We start from the raw sequence: 18,066 nt of genomic DNA on the forward strand, positions 1-18,066 counted from the left end.
CCTGCTATCTTTCCTTCCCCCTATTCACTATGTACACACTTAGAGGGAGATTTAGGAGATGTATATTCTATCCAACTTTCTACTTAGATATTGCAGATCAGAAATGCTTGTATCACCCTCTATTCCTATGTTATCAAGCCTCAATCTTTAGATCTGATTATCAGATGCCAGATCACTCTCTCTGGGTGTAAATAGATGCACAGACTGTGCAACCAGTTTTCTCTTGCTAGACACAGGCGTTCAGCCCAAACAGATCAAGTCCATCCTTCATCGTCTATCGGATCTAATATATGTATTGCATATCAGATCTCTGCACCCTGCACCTCCCTTCCCCGGTTCTCCATTGTCTCCACCTCCCTGCCTGCAAGCCCCCCTCTTCCCTTGAGCTCTCTCTCTCCCTCCCTCCCTCTCTCTCTCTCCCTCCCTCCCTCTCTCTCTAAGTCTGTGGGATCCCCCAATCGACCGCCTCTCATTCGCTGCGCTATCCCCCTCCCCACCGTTACCTGTTGACAGGAGCAGCACCCAGGTAGGATGGGGGCAGAGGGTGGGGGGGAGGTTGGGGTCCCGTGGGTGCGAGGATAAGGTGCAGGCACTACTTTGGGGGAAGGTGGGAAGACAGTTGTGGGGGGCAAGTTGGGGGGAAAGGGGGTGGGATGTGGGGTTTCAGGTTCTGGAGGAGTTTCTGAAGAAGTGGGGGAGTTGGAAGAGTTGCTTGCGAGGTCTTTTTGTGCATGGGGGGGCTAGTGCAATTTGGGGGGAGGTTGGTGGGGGGTAGAAAAGGCAGCTCCTAGGGGCAGTTTTTTGGGTGTGGGGCTGGTGCAAGATGGAATCACAGGGAAAGGGCTATTCAGGCATCTCTCTTGGAGTCCGGTGGGGAATTTAGAATGTATTTGGAAAGTATGGGGGGAGAAGTGAAGGGGTAAATTGCTTAGAAGTGGGGTGGACGGTGTGGGAGAAGGGAATAAGTCAGGGGGGAGAGCAAGATGTTAGGTAATTACAGGTTATTTGCATTGATTTACATATGTGTGGGGCAGATTCTGGGCAGGAAGATCAGAGGGCAATTCTGAGAGTAGGTGAAACTGATTGAGAATTGACGAGTGAAGAGAGAAAAAAATCCACAGACATAAAAGAAATAATAATAAAAAGACAACTCAATTTAGCAAACTCATTCTATTAATATCGGTTAATAATCCAATACCAATTAATTAAAAATAACCCTCGCAGGAACGCCGGTCTCTAAAGAAACTGTCATATCAAAATGCCATTATGCTTCTGGCGATGCAATTTCCTTATTCAATTAGAATCGGCTCACTACCACACACACACACACACAAAACCCAGCACAGTAAATGAATTCTACAGCTTTTGCCTGCGTGTCTACGGAGTTGTAAATCTTGCCGCTTGGCCCATCTACGTTCCATTACAACATGACATCGATTTGTCAATGCTTCATTTAATGTCACTTCTAACACACTGTGGGGTTTCATAAAAACAAACAAAAAACAGAAGTCACTCGCCATGCGAGCCTATATTGCCTACTCAGGAGTAAGCCCCACTGAGTTCAGTGAGACTTACTCCCAGGTAAGTATGTGCAGGATTTCAGCCTCAGTGCATGGATGGACCTCTGAAGAACTCAGTTCTGATGCTTCAGAGGGGGGGGGGGGAGAGCCACCAGTTTTGCCCGTTGCTCCTCACTCTGTAACTTTTGACTTTCGATAAAGGAACATAAAACTCATTTTTAAAAAGATGGACAGGAGAGAGCAGATTTCCTGCATAATGTGAACAGATGCAGCTGAAAGTTCTTCCTTGGTATTTTCCAGCAAAAGAGAGAGAGAAATCCACAATTAAGCCAAAACATTCTTTTCGGTTTTACTGGGAAAGTTTCCCTTCTTTAGAGAACGGGAAGCATATAGAAAATGGGAACCAGCCCAGGTCTTTGTGGTGCTCAGTTTACACCCATAACGTGTGAAGGAAGGCGAAATGTGTCGGAAGGCGAAACAAACATTGGAATCAGGCGAAACAAGGAAGGCGAAACAAACATTGGACTCAGGAACCAGCTGTAAGGAATCAAAAATCAGCCTGCCTGGTTAGAAAAGGCCAACACCTTTAAGGGCTCTCTCTTAGGAAAACGATGACTGGGGAAGGGTCACAGTCAAAGAGCATAAATTTACACTTGGTGTGGACAGAGAAAAATTCTCTCTCCCTCATAACACGTGAATTTGGGATTATGCAGTAAAATTGATGTGGAAAAGATCAGGGTACAGGAAACATTTCTTAACACGATGTGTAATTGGTTTATGGCATTTGTTGTCACAGGATGTAGTGGTTGTGGTCTGGGGCTTAGACCGCTTTAAAGGAGGATGAGAAAATTTTGTGGGGGGTGTTGATTGTTCCCTCTAATAGTTAACTTGGGAATGGAGCCATTGAGGATAGAGGGGGGATTTTCACATGCTTGCAGAAGTACCCCCACAAAAAAACTTTTGTAAAAATAAATAAATCCCTAGAGGGAGGGTGGGGAAGGCTTAAAACAATCCATTAAAGGCTGAGCATGCTCAGTAACCATGGAATTGTTGCTGCTGGCATCCTTCTGTCTCGAGAGACAATGGAGTGTGCCTTCAAACCGTTGCGCTAGCAGCACCAAAGTGACCTCCCAGGAAACAAGCCTGAGCAGGGCATATGGAGGTCCTGGGCTGCCCTAGACGGCAAGAAAAGGAAAGCAGGGCAATAGGTTTGGCACCAGCTTGGCTGCAGGAGATGCCGGAAGGTGTACAAGGCACCACCCAACTGTCTTAGGGATTCCTCTCTGGATTTGTGTAGGGTTTACTCCCTAGCCTTTTCGTCTCCTGAAGACATCCTGCAAAGCAGCAGAGGTTTGGGATCGGAGCTTTTCTTCTTCTAGATGGGCTACCTTCCCAGGTTGAGAAAATCAGAGGGTGGAATGGAGTGCCCTGGTGGGAGGCATGGCTGGCTAGCACTCTAAGCAGGAGTACTCTTGCTAGGTGAAGATTCACTGGAACACTTTGCTGTATGTCCCACTCATTGATGGCTGTCAGTCAAGGTGGGCTGAAAAGGTAAAGGGACCCGTGACCATTAGGTCCAGTCGTGACTGACTCTGGGGTTGCGGCGCTCATCTCGCTTTATTGGCTGAGGGAGCCAGCCTACAGCTTCCGGGTCAAGTGGCCAGCATGACTAAGCCGCTTCTGGCAAACCAGAGCAGCGCACAGAAATGCTGTTTACCTTCCTGCCGGAGCGGTACCTATTTATCTACTTGCACTTTGACGTGCTTTTGAACTGCTAGGTTGGCAGGAGCAGGGAGCTCACCCCATCGCGGGGATTCAAGCCACCAACATTCTGATTGGCATGTCCTAGGCTCTGTGGTTTAACCCATAGTACCACCCGCGTCCCAAGGTGGGCTAAATGGAACCACAATAGTCAGAAGAGGAACTATGCCCCTGACTACTACCTGCTAGGAGTTTGCTAAGGGTGCTGGGAATTGTAGCTCTGTGGTGGGTGAACCACAGTTCCCAGGATTCTGTGGGGGAAGTAATGTGCTTTAAATACATGGTGTGTGCGCATCCTTCAACCGCTGCACAAACCTGGGCACACTTACCTGAGAGCGACGGCCCCATGAAACTTACCGTACTTCTGAGTAATTAGACATAGAATTGTGTTCCACATCAGCCTACATCTGGTGCTCACGGTGGAATAATGAATCAAAATAAACATCTCTTTCCATCCTCCACAGCTGACTGCACCTCCAATGACCGTCCGACGTGGAGAACGTGCTCCAGTCCCTATCCGGGAACATATGGCCATTGATGTGTCCCCAGGGCCAATCCGGCCCATTGCCCAAATCTCTGCCTATTTCCCACATCCTGGGCTGGAGGGAGTATTGGCGACACGAGACAGAATGAGGGGTCAAGGGGCTGCGGCCATGCCCCCTGGAACCGGGGAAGGAGACTCGGCGGACGGAGACGATTCTGATGACAGCAGTGAGTATGAGCCCTCTCTTCCATGCCTTTGAAGGGGAGAGGACCCAGGTGTTCTGGATCAAACCATCTCTTCATTCCATGGGGGGTGGAGAGGGGTATAGGCGGCCTGAACCACATATCTGATGCATGCATGTTCACACATGCAGACTCTCTCTCACTCACTCACACTGGCTGTCATCTTACACACCAGCTCGCTTGCCTTTGCACATTTTTACAGCCACACATGTGAACAAGAGAGAGTGGCTGCATACACACCACCTGCCTAATTTCACTGAAAGCACATTTACCCAGGATTCTTTGGGGGAAAGCCATGTGCTTTAAATGTTGAGTGAATGTGCAGCTAGTAGCTGTGTCTTATGTGCATACGTACAGAAGAGTCTCAAACCAAAACAGGCACAAATTCGAGACATTTTCATACATATAAATGTCCATAAATTTTTCACATACTGTCACCCAGGGCTTCACTACAAGAGTCCTGCCAGCCACTTTTTTATACCTATATTTTCTCTCCCACACACTTATGGTACTTCCTTAGACACTATCTCTTACCTGCATCTGAGAACGTAAGTCTTGCATTTTGTCACAATGCATTTCATGCAGCGGTTCTCAGAAACACCAAGCCTTTCAGATGATCTATGCCTCCCAGCCCTCCCATATCACAAACACACGCTTGCCTAAATTTTACACAAGAATTCCCACTCGGAAGGGGTGCCCCCTAGAACCTCCTTTACATGTAGAGTTAATATATTGAGAGGGCTCTTGTGACCAGCCCTGTTTTCACCACACAATGACTCAGGAATCACATCACCTGGTGGGAAAGTTCTCCCTTGCACTCTCACTCACAGCCTTGCATGCAGACCCTCATTCTCCCTCTCTGCCTTCTTGTATACACACATCAAGGCATTCCTGACACACTGACCTGTGAAAGGAAGCCCCACTGACCTTACTTCTCGACTTACCTCTGAAGATAGGGATGCAGGTGGTGCTGTGGTCTAATCCACTGAGCCTCTTGGGCTTGCTGATCAGAAGGTTGGCAGTTTGAATCCCTGCAACGGAGTAAGCTCCCATTGCTCTGTCCCAGCTCCTGCCAACCTAGCAGTTTGAAAGCATGCCAGTGCAAGTAGATAAATAGGTACCACCGCGGCAGGAAGGTAAAAGGCGTTTCCATGCACTCTGGCTTCTGTCATAGTGTCCCGTTGCACCAGAAGTGGTTTAGTCATGCTGGCCACATGACCTGGAAAGCTGTCTGTGGACAAACGCCGGCTCCCTCGGCCTGAAAGCGAGATGAGCGCCGCACCCCATAGTCGCCTTTGACTGGACTTAACCATCCAGAGGTCATTTACCTTTACTTTTTACCTCTGAAGAAGCATGGATAGGATTGTGCTGCATATCTCCTGTCTTAGTAATACAAGTTGTGCAACAAGGCTGCCAACTTAAGAGGACTCCTTTGGAAGTCGGAAAAATGACTGAGGCCAACATGACTTACTTTAGTCAATGTGCTGAGATTCAGGCCAGCGTTTGAGATACTTCAGTGCTTACATAGGTACACTCTTGGTACACTCACATAGGTACACACCTGTGCTCTTCTTCACACACAGGTTTGTGTTCTCTCTCTCTCTCTCTCATACGTACACCTCCCCACAACTATTTACAACAAACAACTTTTCTCAGTTCACACACAGGCAAAGCTTCCAAATATTTGCCTTCATGTCATTATAGGAGTCCCCATCCATCGCAAAGATCCTAGGGTGGTAAGGTTGGGGTCTGGACAACAGAAGTAATGCTCAAGTCAAGGGCTGGCAATCTTTCTTCAGCCTGAGGGCCACATTCGCCTGTAAGCAGCCTACCAGGGGCTGTGTGCCAGGGGCTACATGGGGCAACAGTTTGGCTGTTCCAGCCACATCACACAAAACACATATATCTCTCCATCCTGGCTCCTGAGTTGCTACCTCAGTTCAAGGATACATTCCAGCCAGGCAAAAGCAGGATGGAATGGGGAAGGTGTGGTCTGGGAAGACGGGGCTTAGCCTGGGAAGTGTGCTAAGGGCCAGACAGCACAGCCTGAAGGACCGCCATTTGTTTATTTACTGAATTTGTGTGCTGTCCTTCATCCGTAGATTTCAGGGAGGTTCGCAACATAAAAAAAACAAAGTAAAAACACAATACATAATAAAAAAACAAGAACAAACAACAACACAAACCAATAACACCCCCCCCCCATGCACCTACACCTGAGATTCCCCAGCCCCTGACTTAGTGGTTAAACCTGCCAGACAGATTTGGCTTTGTTTAAGTAACAGGCACAGGTGATGTGTTGCCATAGGAATTAACGGTTGGAGAGCCTTCCGCGGCTCTGTAAGAACATTTTGTGTGCATCCAGTCCCTAGAAGTCTTGATGGGGGAGCAAGATCCATTGCAGTGTTAAAGCTGTGAATCGTGGGCCATAAACCATGGGGCAAACCTTGGTTCCAACTCTGCTGAGTCAGAAGAGATCTACACCACGAGCCCAGGTTGGGACAGCATCCGAGCGAAACCAAAGCTTAGCTCGGTGCAGCAGAATAGCAGAAAGAGCTGGGCGGAGCCAAGCAGCTGCAATCTCCTCTCTCAGTCGGCAGCACAGTTGTCCGTTTGCACTAAGCCGTGACTTGGCTTAGCATGACAGGCAAACCACGTTGTACACACCACAGCCCCAGCAGTCATCGAGAAGCACTCTGGTGCAGAGAGCAGAAGCTTTTTGCTCCCATATGGTGCCGATTCACAAGAGACGCACACAGAGATGCATGAAGGAACACAGTCACACACTTCTGGGGACAAGCTCACACATAACAAATGGCTCGCTCAGCCACCTTCCCTAACGAAAACAAACCCACACAAACTGACACCCTCACTGACACAACAGCTTGCCTTTAAGAGAGAGACGGTTTCGTATTCTCGTCTACGCATGTGCACACAACACACTTGCACGCAAGCAAGCTGGTAGAGTTGCATGTGTAGTTACACACACCAGTAAGGAGGGAGGGAAGGAAAGGCGGAGGGGTGGAAGGATGAATGGAATGGGGTGGTGTTGGTGGTAAGGGAGAGCCAGAGTGGAGGAAGAAAGGAAGATGGATAGATCAAGGCAGAGGGATGGATGGATGGATGGATGGATGGGAAGAGACAGAAGGGCAGAAAGGCAGAAAGGTAAAATGTCCACGCCAGAGGATGGATGGATGGATTTGGATGCACAGAAAGCAATTTATGAACCAGTGCATGTAAAGATGCACCCAGATGGAAAGCAGCAGGGACAAATCTGTAGGTGGACTGACACATAAGCTCATTTCACACAGTCTTCCAACCATGCAGCCTGGCTGCGTTAAGTGGAGGAGCAGCAGGATTGCACCACTCTCCCTGTTCCCCAGCTCTTTGTGCACAGAGCTACAAGTGTACCACTTGCACACCACAGGCTCTCTGTCCATGCAGCCTGCTTCTCTCTGACTGTGCGGGGAACACCTGTGCATGTATGACTTGCACGCATGTAGGCTGTTCTGTGTACCCAGAACAGAGGTATACAGCGGCTGGAGATGCAGACACAAGCATGGTCCTCATTTCGACTTTGCGGGTGGAAAACTGTGTGCGAAAGGGATCTGCAGCTAAAGACCAATAATGTAAGTAAGATGCATGGAGTAGGTAGAAGCCTACTTTTTTGTCACACCAGGTTTCTACCCTAAAATATATGGAGTGGTAACAATGCCTTTGAGCATGTGCAGAGCACAGAACCTTGAGTACTACAGCTGCTCCCTTTTCACCTGAGATCAGAAGGTAGGCCATGCAGGTTCAAAGGGTGTGATCACGCGACTCCCAGCAAGGTCCAACTCTGTGCTCAGAGATCTGCTCTGGTTGCTGATTTGATACCAGGCCAGGTTCAAGGTGTTATTATTAGTATACAAAGGCCTTAACAACTTGCTTTACCTATGAGATCGCCTTACCCCACATATTCCCACTCAGCCACTTCAGTTGGTGGAATTGGCACAGCTACAGGTGCCACAGAATACCCATTCAGCAGGGGTAAGAATTTGATTGTTTAATGCACTTTGGAACTCCCCATCTATTGAGATCAAGCAAGTGCCTTCACTGTACACTTTTCGGCACCTGCTAAAAACATTTTTGCTTAGACGAGCCTACCCAGACACTTAGAGAGCTGAGGTAATTTTAATCTGTTTCAGTATTTTAACTTTTGTATGTTTTAAAGCAGGGCTGTGAATTTTTCTCCATTTTATTGTTTTATCTTTTTGTAGACTGCTTTGAGGGTTGTTGTTGTTTTTTCGTACAAGTACTATATACATTTTATTAAATAAATACATAAATGCTAAGAACCTTCCATTGCTGTAAAAAAAAAACATGCGTACACACACACACACACACACACACACACACACACAATTTTCCTAGACTTGGTGGTTGTAAAGACGGAATCAGAACTATATGGGTTATGTCTGATATGGGTTATGTATACCAATGGGAAGGGAGTTCAGCAGGGTTTACTGTACTCAGGATATAGGGCTCTGATGCACCGCTCAGCCCCTTTGATTCTCCCCTCCCCTGAGCAGAAGCAAAATAAATTATGCATACTTAGGTGAATTGGCCTAACTGGCATGATTTATGCAGGTCGCAGCATAACATCCCAGTTTTATTAGTGCCTGGGTTATCTGGGAGAGGTGGGGGTTTGATTATTATTTTTTCGATCTCAGAGAAAATAGCTGCATCTATAATGCCAGCTGGCTGACAGATGACTTCTACGCAAACCTATAGTGGTGAGCAGTGCAGAAAGGTAGACAGGTAATATAGGCAGATGGAGGGAGCTCAGTATGCAGGCAGATTGTATGATTACAAGGAAGAGAGAGGAAAAAGAAAATTCAGATGCGACTGACTGATTCCTTTTCTTCATTCTGTTTGGCACCCGATTCCTTTACCAGCATCGCTTGGGACTCTTGAATTTGACATTCTCTATGATCCCGAAAACTGCACCCTTGACTGCACCATCCTACGGGCCAAGGTAATGATGGCAATCTGGCAAAGTGCCCCAGAAACAACTGCTCTCCTGCAAATGGATGATGCTTTTTTGTTCCGACCCGCAGGCTTTCTGCATTCTGTGTCTCGTTTTCACAACAGAGGGACATGATTTAATAAGAGAGGCCACACAAGGAGGGGAAATCTCATTAGGGAGCCAGCGCTGCTCATTTTCAGTCTGTTTCCTTTCTCTCGCCTGCATCTCAACCCGTTCCTTCTCCTCCAAGCCTCTGGAAAGCAGAGAGGTTCACTCAAAGGCCCACCTCTCTCACACAAACCCCCCGCGGACTTCAGCCGGCTCTGTTTGCACAACCCCTACCCTCACATACATGCCAACAAACACAAGCCCCCTCTCCCCTGCCAGCTGGTGGGCTTGCAGCATCTTCAAGCACCTCGGCGACGCGCCAGGCAACCGGGTATCCGCAGGCATCTGGGGTTGCCGTGGCAACAGAGAAGGGATGGGGAAAGCAAGGGAAACAATGCGGCAGTTCAGAACCACAGCAAAAGTAACGCTTGCCCTCCATCTTCATTACCCAGAGCCCCAGCACCACACCTCAGGCTCCCATTCCCCCCCACGACTGATGACCATTAATCCACATACCATTCTCTTCTCTCTTTGCTCCCCCACGTTGCAGGGGCTTCCTCCCAAACTATTCTGGGTGTGTTAACATGATGTGTTTTTTGTTTTTCCTGCCTTCTATATAACTGGAAGTGCCATTTTCCCTGTGGCAATCCTTCAACGAAACCAATTTAGCTTGATGCTTTAGCAGCGGCTCTGAACAGTGTTTAAGAAATCACAGCACGAAGCATTCCAAGACTCAGAATAATTTATTTTAGCCACGAGTGGCGTTGAGTCTGTGTTCCCTTCAACAAAGGCAAGCCGACACTTTTATGAGGATTATTCAAGAAGGCTTCTCTGCCCGAACACTTGTCTCGTCCCACAGATTCTGCAAAGCTCACTGAGGCCCTCCCCAGAGTTCTCCTATGTTTCTTATGCCCCATAAACAACCTCACTCTAATTCTGGCTTCATACATAGAATAACTACTACACAGGGCTGCTTTTGAAGAGTGTCTAAAAACTTCAATTGGCTCAGAAGGCAGCAACTAGCTTATTATCTAGGGCAGGCATAGGCAAACTCGGCCCTCCAGATGTTTTGGGACTACAACTCCTATCATCCCTAGTTAACAGGATCAGTGGTCAGGGATAGTGGGAGTTGTAGTCCCAAAACAACTGGAGGGCCGAGTTTGCCTATGCCTGATCTAGGTTGAGGTGCCCAGAGCATAATATTATTATACCAGTGCTATATCCATATCACTGGCTCCCTATTCATTTGCAGACCTGATTTAGAGTGCAAGTCTTAACCTTTAAGTCCCTAAATCAGGGATGGGGAAACAGTGGCCTACCAGATGTTGTTGTTCAGCTCCCATCACACCCAGCCAACATGGCTAGTCATCAGGGATGATAGGAGTTGGTCCTTCAGCATTGGGGTGAGGGCACAGATAGCCCCTTCTCTGCTGAACCTGCAGTTGGGACTCCCTCCTCCCCTCCTGCTGCTTGGACATGTGGCTCAGCAGCTGAAACCCTGATCTCTGTCCCTTACCCTGGCATCTGAAATACAGTGGAAGAGAAGGAACACCAGGCAAAGCTAAGTTTTGGGCAGCCCATAAGACCACCTCATTGCTTGCTTTTAGTCAAGCAACAGAGACCTGGCTTCTTAAGCATTTGTATGGAAGGGAATAATCCTTTGCATTACTGATTTTGCTTCAGCTTGAGCTATCAGCTTTTTTTAAAAAAACTCTATCTATCTGTTGCAGCAAAAAAATTCCTTCCAGTAGCACCTTAAAGACCAACTAAGTTAGTTCTTGGTATGAGCTTTCGTGTGCATGCACACTTCTTCAGATACACAATTGAAGTCCATCAGTGTATCTGAAGAAGTGTGCATGCACACGAAAGCTCATACCAAGAACTAACTTAGTTGGTCTTTAAGGTGCTACTGGAAGGAATTTTTTTTGTTTTGACTATGGCAGACCAACACAGCTACCTATCTGTATCTGTTGCAGGTTTGCTTTGCTGTTGCTTTGGTTGTTTCTATTTCTTCGTTATGTTAACGACCTCAGAGGTCTGTCCATGGAAAAGTGGGGTGTTAGCCATGACATTCAAAACATTTACACTGCAAGTCAAGATATGCAGTAGAAACACTGTGCATAAGGTCAAGACAACTGTCACACTTCTTCCTGCTTCTTGTGTAGGCGTGTGGTCATGTGTGCAACAGTCGAAGGACTGCGTGTCTGAGAAAAAAGCATGAAGCATTCTCTTGATATGTTAATGAAATGTATAAGGACAATATTTTGTTTAAAGGGGAGCTGATCACTGTCTTCTTATTCTCAGGGTCTGAAACCGATGGATTTCAATGGCCTGGCTGACCCCTATGTCAAACTGCACCTTCTTCCCGGAGCCTGCAAGGTAAACATGGCTTCAGATTCGCCTCCACTTTCACTGTCTCACAGTTCCTGGGCCTAGCACTATCCAATATACACATGAACAGCTACCACCACCAACAAGCCATGCAGAGAAAAGATGAGGTGTTTAACCAAGCTGGAGATATTGTGTCCCTGTAGAACAGGAGGAAGGCAGTGTTTCTCAAGCCCCATCAGTGCCAAACATTTAAAGCAGTATCATACCATTTTATACAGACTTCACTTCCTCCACAGAATCCTGAGAACTGTAGTTAAAGGTACCGAGCGTTGTTAGGTGACCCCTGTCCCCCCCCCCCCCAGAGCTACAATTTCCAGAGTTCACTTAACCCATGCATCTATACCTCCGGTAGGTTCTGCTCCAAGGTCAACACTGAGCAGTGACAAATAGGTTGAAGGACAGTTCCCTCATTTCTTTGTAGCTAAGCAGAGTAGCTCATGCATCCGGCCACTCACTCCAACATCCAGGGAGAAAAAGATGGAGCAAGCCAGAGCCATGCACCTCAGTAGACTAGGCCACATCAGGCAAATATGGGAAACCAGACGATTCTATTGCAGACTCTTTTAAAGACATTCAATAAAGCACAGTTTGGAAAAGGGGCTATCAGTAATTATCAGGAGAGAATAAATAGAAAGACATTGATAATTCCATGCCACCATTCTCCTGCTTCCAGCCTCTGGTCTTACTAGAATATTCTGCTCTTCCATTCCAATGCCTCCCCGCCCCCCAAAAAACCTTCTCCTCTCCAGGCGAACAAACTGAAAACACGAACCCAGCACAACACTCTCAACCCTGTGTGGAATGAGGCTCTGACTTACATTGGAATAACAGCTGAGGATATGGCCCGAAAAACTCTGCGGTAAGACCCACCCCCTGCCCCGCTGACTTAAAATCCCAATCTACAGGGTCCTCTTTCATTCCCATGCTCCCTTTGGCATTCACACCCTTGGATCCTTTTTCTCTCTCTCTGCTTCCCAGAATCTCCGTCTGCGATGAGGACAAACTGACCCACAATGAGTTCATTGGAGAGACCCGGGTGCCCCTGAGGCGCCTCCAGCCTGGCCAGAAGAGACACTTCAATCTGTGCTTGGAAAGACAACAACCAGTGAGAGTCGGGCACAAGCGGGTTGCATATCTCAAAATGAGTCAGGAATCAGGATCTATTGGTTTCTTTTATGAATTGATAAGGATCCTCAAGCACATCCTCTAGCTGCTTGGCTGCCCAGTCCCTTGTCCCCCTGTACCAATCCCCACTAACAGCTCGCAGGCCTTCCTCTCCCTGGGACCTGCCTGAGTTACTCCCCTGCTCTGCCAAACTCAGAGCTTTCTGCCAGTCACCAGCATCTCACAAGTGATTCTTCTTCGCCAGCAGTTGGAATAGTTGTGGTGTAAAAAGCCCAGCTAACTCACGACGAGTGGAGGTGAAAAGACTTGCAGGCAGCAACCTGCCTGTAGCATATTTTATGCACATGATTTTTTGTGATCCTCCAGTGGGCTAGAAGGTGTCTCAGAAGGGGCAAGGAGGGGATATAACTCGGGATTTTGAGTGGTGAGGGTGGGTCTCCTTGCTGCTCCCCAGTGACCAACAAAAGCAAAATACGTCACCTTACCAGCAAGTGTGCAGTTCCATTCTACAATTTAATACTGTTCACAGAATTCAGATTTTATGGGTGTAGTAAATTAACACATCTCTTATCTTGTCACTGATTCCACCCACCCACCCCCATGCACAGGATATATTGCATTTTGATTCTATTGGGTTAATCCCTTATGCCTACAAGTCATCATACTTGTGTACCAGTCTGTACTTCCAAATGTCAAGGGAGTTTTTCCTCTCCCTCCTCTGTGCACTAGCTCACTCACTCTGTCCCTTGACTCCTCCAACTTTGCTCATGTTTCTGTTTGGAAGAGCAGGGAAAACAGATTTTTTTTTCTCAATCCTCACTTCCCTCAACAGCTGGCATCCCCTTCTTCCATGACAGCAGCTCTGCGTGGCATCTCCTGTTACCTGAGAGAGGTGAGAGCGTATTCCCACCCCCTTCCTATTCCTAGCATTATAAAACCTGTAGCTTAAGAGTGAGGAACATGAGGGCCACAATCTCTTCTAGACAACCTTTGAGGGGGTTACATGCCAGAGCTAAAAGTGGACAGAGCAACAAATATGAATTTTACCTCTGTACAGTTTCAACACACATTCAACACACACACACTTTACACACCCTTTTTACCCTCAACCCAAGCAGGAACCATTATCCAAGTTCAAGGACTTATTCCAGCCGGGCAAAAACACCCAAGGAAGATGCAAATCAGGGGTGGTGTTTGACCCTGGATAAGGGTCCCAAAGACCAGATACAGAAGCTTGGAGACCCACATTTGGTCCCCACCGTGATGTATCTCTTGGTACAATTTATTTATATAATTAGGGCCCAGAACTTAAGCCTGTCAAGCAGGCTCTTTCCCCCAAATATTGTGAAGAAAAGCTGTATGGTCCACTGCAGCAAAGTGATTACAATGTTGGACTAGGAGTGGAGGGCCCCGTTTTTTTTAATTCCAATTTCAACCATTTTAAAAAATTATCATGGAGACTTCCAGTCAACACCTCTCAATCTAAGCTACCTCACAAGGTTGTTGTGAGGAGAAAAAGCGGGGGGGGGGGAGGGTAAACATGTACTTTGGTTATTTTTAGTATTTTACCCTGCTATCATGCTCACCCTCAGACACATCTTTCTTCCAAACTACTTCAGAGGTTTATTAATTATTACTACTACCACTACTACTACTACTACCACTACTACTACTACAGTCAAGTGGTATATTCATTTTGTGACATAAATAAGGTCGAGTCAGAAATAAGTTGCCAGGCTGAAATTTCGGGCAAGCGAAGTGGATAGTGGGCCTGACAGGATAGAGGATCAATTCAATGTTAACAGGCAATGTGCCAGGGAAATGCCAGGGAGAGCTGCCTGCCAAGGATGGGTGAAAGAGACCCAAGAGGCCTTCTGAAGCCTTAACCTGGGGTGTCAAAATGCCCAGGGCCAGACCTGACAGGCTGCCAAGGTTTGTTTTTGGGAGGCTGCTGGGTGGATATTTTGCACAAAAGCGCTCCATGCTCTTTCCTTTTCCTTGCTCCATAGCTAGAACCCCCAGCCGGCTGGGCCCTGGAGGAAAGGGGTCGTATCCTGCTCGCCCTCACGTACATCTCCGAGCATCGTGGATTGCTGGTGTCTATTCTTCGCTGTGCCCACTTAGCTGCCATGGATGTGTGTGGATACTCAGACCCTTATGTAAAAACGTGAGGAATTGCGCTTACACTTGGCCCTAAGAGAGAGGCCTACCCTTTCCTTAGCCTGCAGGCATATTCAGAAGACTAAAAGAAAAAGGACACCCCATTTTTAGGAAAGCTTTCAGGGATTGCTTTTAATGACCCTGGAATTAACTTCATTACAATGCTGTGTCTATGTAATCATTTTGCATTTTCTTCTGTATTTCCGGCATTTTGAGTGTATAATGTTCTGCAGCTGTACGGTGGTGGTTTTTAGCACTTGCATGCAGAATTTTAAGGGTGGCTCGCAGCCTTTTGGGGGAAGGAGACAGAAAGGAAGACGACAAATAGTCTAGACAAACAGGCTCAGTCCCCGTTGCTGTTTTGGCAGGTACCTGAGGCCAGACGTAGAGAAGAAGTCAAAGCATAAAACAACCGTGAAGAAGAAGACGCTGAACCCAGAATATAATGAGGTGATGAAAGAAGGACGAGTGAAGTAACTGCATGTTCTGAGACTTGGGAGGCAGTCAGAGCGAGGAGAGGTTGAAGAGCCAACATGCTTCAATAATTCTAATTCTGTCTCTTTTCTGTGCCCAACAGGACTTTTTCTACGAGATCGAACAGTCAGAGCTTGGTCAGAAATCCCTGGAGATAACAGTTTGGGATTACGACATTGGGAAATCTAACGACTTCATCGGTGAGAAGAGCGAGAGGAGGTGGTGGCCGGGTTACAAAATGTGGATATGCCTTCTGGGACCCTCAACCAACGCCATAGATTTATAAAGTGCCATTTGTTGTGGGCGGCTATCTCTATGATAAGATTTGCAGATGCCTCGCCAAATTAAAGCTCCCAAAATTCTTTGCTAGAGAAGTCACAACACCAAAACTGGTATAAAACAGAGGCATGCCCACTATTTCACAGGATGTCCCATGAGGGGGAACCCTGTGCTTCAGGGTAGAAGGCGATATTTGCAAACATCAAGAACCAATTTATCTTTCTTTTACAGGTGGGGTGACTCTCGGTCTAGGGGCCCCTGGAGAATGCCGACAGCACTGGCTCTCATGCCTTCAGACCCCCGACTGCCGCCTTGAGCACTGGCACACGCTCACCAACGAGCTCCCAGAATCCTCCACTTTCGGCCCCTGAGAAGCCACCTCAATTGCCTATATAGAGTTGCATCCTCCCACCTTGCCTGCCTGCCAAAAAAAAAGGGAGGGGCACAGCACCAGGGGCCCCTCCTTTGCACGAGGATGTTTGCACGTTTTGAAAATTACTTGTCGTTGGTGTCCATTTATATTACGCTCTAGGGAAGGGCTTAAATGGAATGAATCGCCTCTTCTGGCTCTGTGTGTTTTAAGGCGTTGGGAAGTGGGAGGTGGTCATAGCCGAGTGGAGGAGCCCAGGAAGAACAGGAGCAGCCCAGGAAGACACTTGTAGAAAAAGAATTTGAATCAATGAAAAGTCACAGAAATAATTATCCGTCCTCTTCCTCTCTTAACACCTGTCTTTCCAAGCTGTCCATCGCTCTGAAATCCCACTACTTTCAAACCAAGGCTTAGCTTGGATTTTAAAGGACAAGATATTTGCTGGCACACAAAATTTGAAGCATCGGTTTTGAGTTCTTTTTCTTTTTTAAAGCATGTTAAAAACCCACTTCCCCATATGGAATTTCTTTCAGCGGTCCAAAATATATTTCACTCTGCTTTCCACACCAGCTCCTTTCCCTGCTCAACTTAACCTCAGAGTGCCAAATAGAATTTATACTCCTGAACTGCTGGGGGGGACGGACTCTTGTTTATTGTCTCTGGAACTTCCTGCATGGATTATAGCGGCATTCATCTGGCACACTTCTTCCTGCTAACTCATTTTTAGAGGCCTGACAAAACTGTTTATCCCTTGTTAAGAGACTCTGCAGTCTCTCTTGTTACAAACAAGGCTGACCCCACCACCACCCAAGCAGTTTTAAAAACAAGGTTGCAGGAAATTATTGTGTTGTTAATTCTTGCTTCCGTCAGAAAGCTGAAATCACTGGAGGCGATCCAGGGAGAGAGCAATCTTAACAGCGGGCTGCCCGGCCTCTTCTTAAAAGGCTTCCAGGAAGGGAAAGCACCTCATCTCTGGGCAACTGGGGTCCCCATTGTGGAACTGCTATTTCTATGAAAATGTTTCTCCTAATCTTCAGCCAACACCTGCTCTTCCTGTAACTTAAGCCCATTACATCCAGTAACAGTCCTGCACTCTGGTGCAGCAGATCAAGTCTTCTATGTAAGAACCCTTTAGGTATTTGAAAGGTGCTTTCTTCTCCAGGCTAAACATACCCAGTTCCTTCAACCTTTCCTCATAGGGATTGTTTTCCATACCTTTAACCACCTTCACTGCCTTTCTCTGAACCCATTCCAGCTTGTCTATATCATTCTTATAGTGTAGCATCCACAAATGGACAAAGTACCCCGGATGAAGTCCAACTAGCACAGAATAAAGTGGAACTATTACTTCTCATGTCTTGGAAATGACGGCTGTATTAATGCCACCTAAAATTGTATGAGTCTTACGCAGTACTACTGGCTCATGTTCAGCTCAAAATCAACTTCATTTTTACTGCTGCTTCCACCCTATACCTGTGCACTTGATTACGGCCATGATTATTTTGCCTAAATGCAAAACTCTGCATTTGTTTCTGTTGAATCTCATTTTGCTTCCGTCCAGTTTCCCATGCTATCTTTTCCTAGTTCATAGCATTTAATCAGCTTGCAAATCACATTATCATGGGGGGACACTATTAGGTGTTTTGCTGAAACCAAGATCATTGCGTTCACAGTCGTTCTTCAATCCACTAAACTAGTAACTTGATTTTATATTTCTCTCTCTCTCCCTCTCACCCTCCCTCACACACACAGTATATATAGACACACATTTATTATTTGTAATCCGTGCAGGCTTCTGCTGACCATTGCATTGCTATCAAGGTGCTTGCAAATTGACTCCCTAGAAATCTAGTTATCCTCCCTAGCACTGAAGTCAGATAGACTCATTTCACAAATCCTCCTTTCCAAGATCTCGAACAATAGCCTTCAGCCCTGTGGCACTTCACCTGTTCTCCAGGATCTCCCAAAGATGATTAAGACAGAAGTTATGAGAGTACACCAGTGAGTTCCTTTTAGTACCCTCTAGGATGCAATTCATCTGGTCCTTGAGGCGAAGCAATTTCAGGTAGTGAGGCATTTCCTGATGAAAGTTCTTACCAATCTCAAACAGAAGCTCTGGCCACGCTGCTCATGTGCTGAGTATG

At 46.9% G+C, this 18,066-nt stretch overlaps 1 protein-coding gene across 1 annotated transcript; it reads left to right on the forward strand.

Moving 5' to 3' along the window:
* The first annotated feature begins 266 nt into the window (after positions 1-266).
* DOC2A (double C2 domain alpha) lies at positions 267-16,557 on the forward strand. The gene is given in 12 exon segments (XM_083707459.1): positions 267-399; positions 402-526; positions 3,746-3,992; positions 8,945-9,024; positions 11,428-11,502; positions 12,264-12,373; positions 12,493-12,619; positions 13,472-13,531; positions 14,649-14,806; positions 15,168-15,249; positions 15,377-15,473; positions 15,784-16,557. Coding segments are annotated over 12 exon segments (1,410 nt in total). The 5' UTR covers positions 267-290; the 3' UTR covers positions 15,924-16,557.
* Positions 16,558-18,066: the final 1,509 nt, after the last annotated feature.

This window comes from Podarcis gaigeae, assembly GCF_964106915.1.
Source record: "Podarcis gaigeae genome assembly, chromosome: 13".
In the NCBI taxonomy this organism is placed as follows: Eukaryota; Metazoa; Chordata; class Lepidosauria; order Squamata; family Lacertidae; genus Podarcis; species Podarcis gaigeae.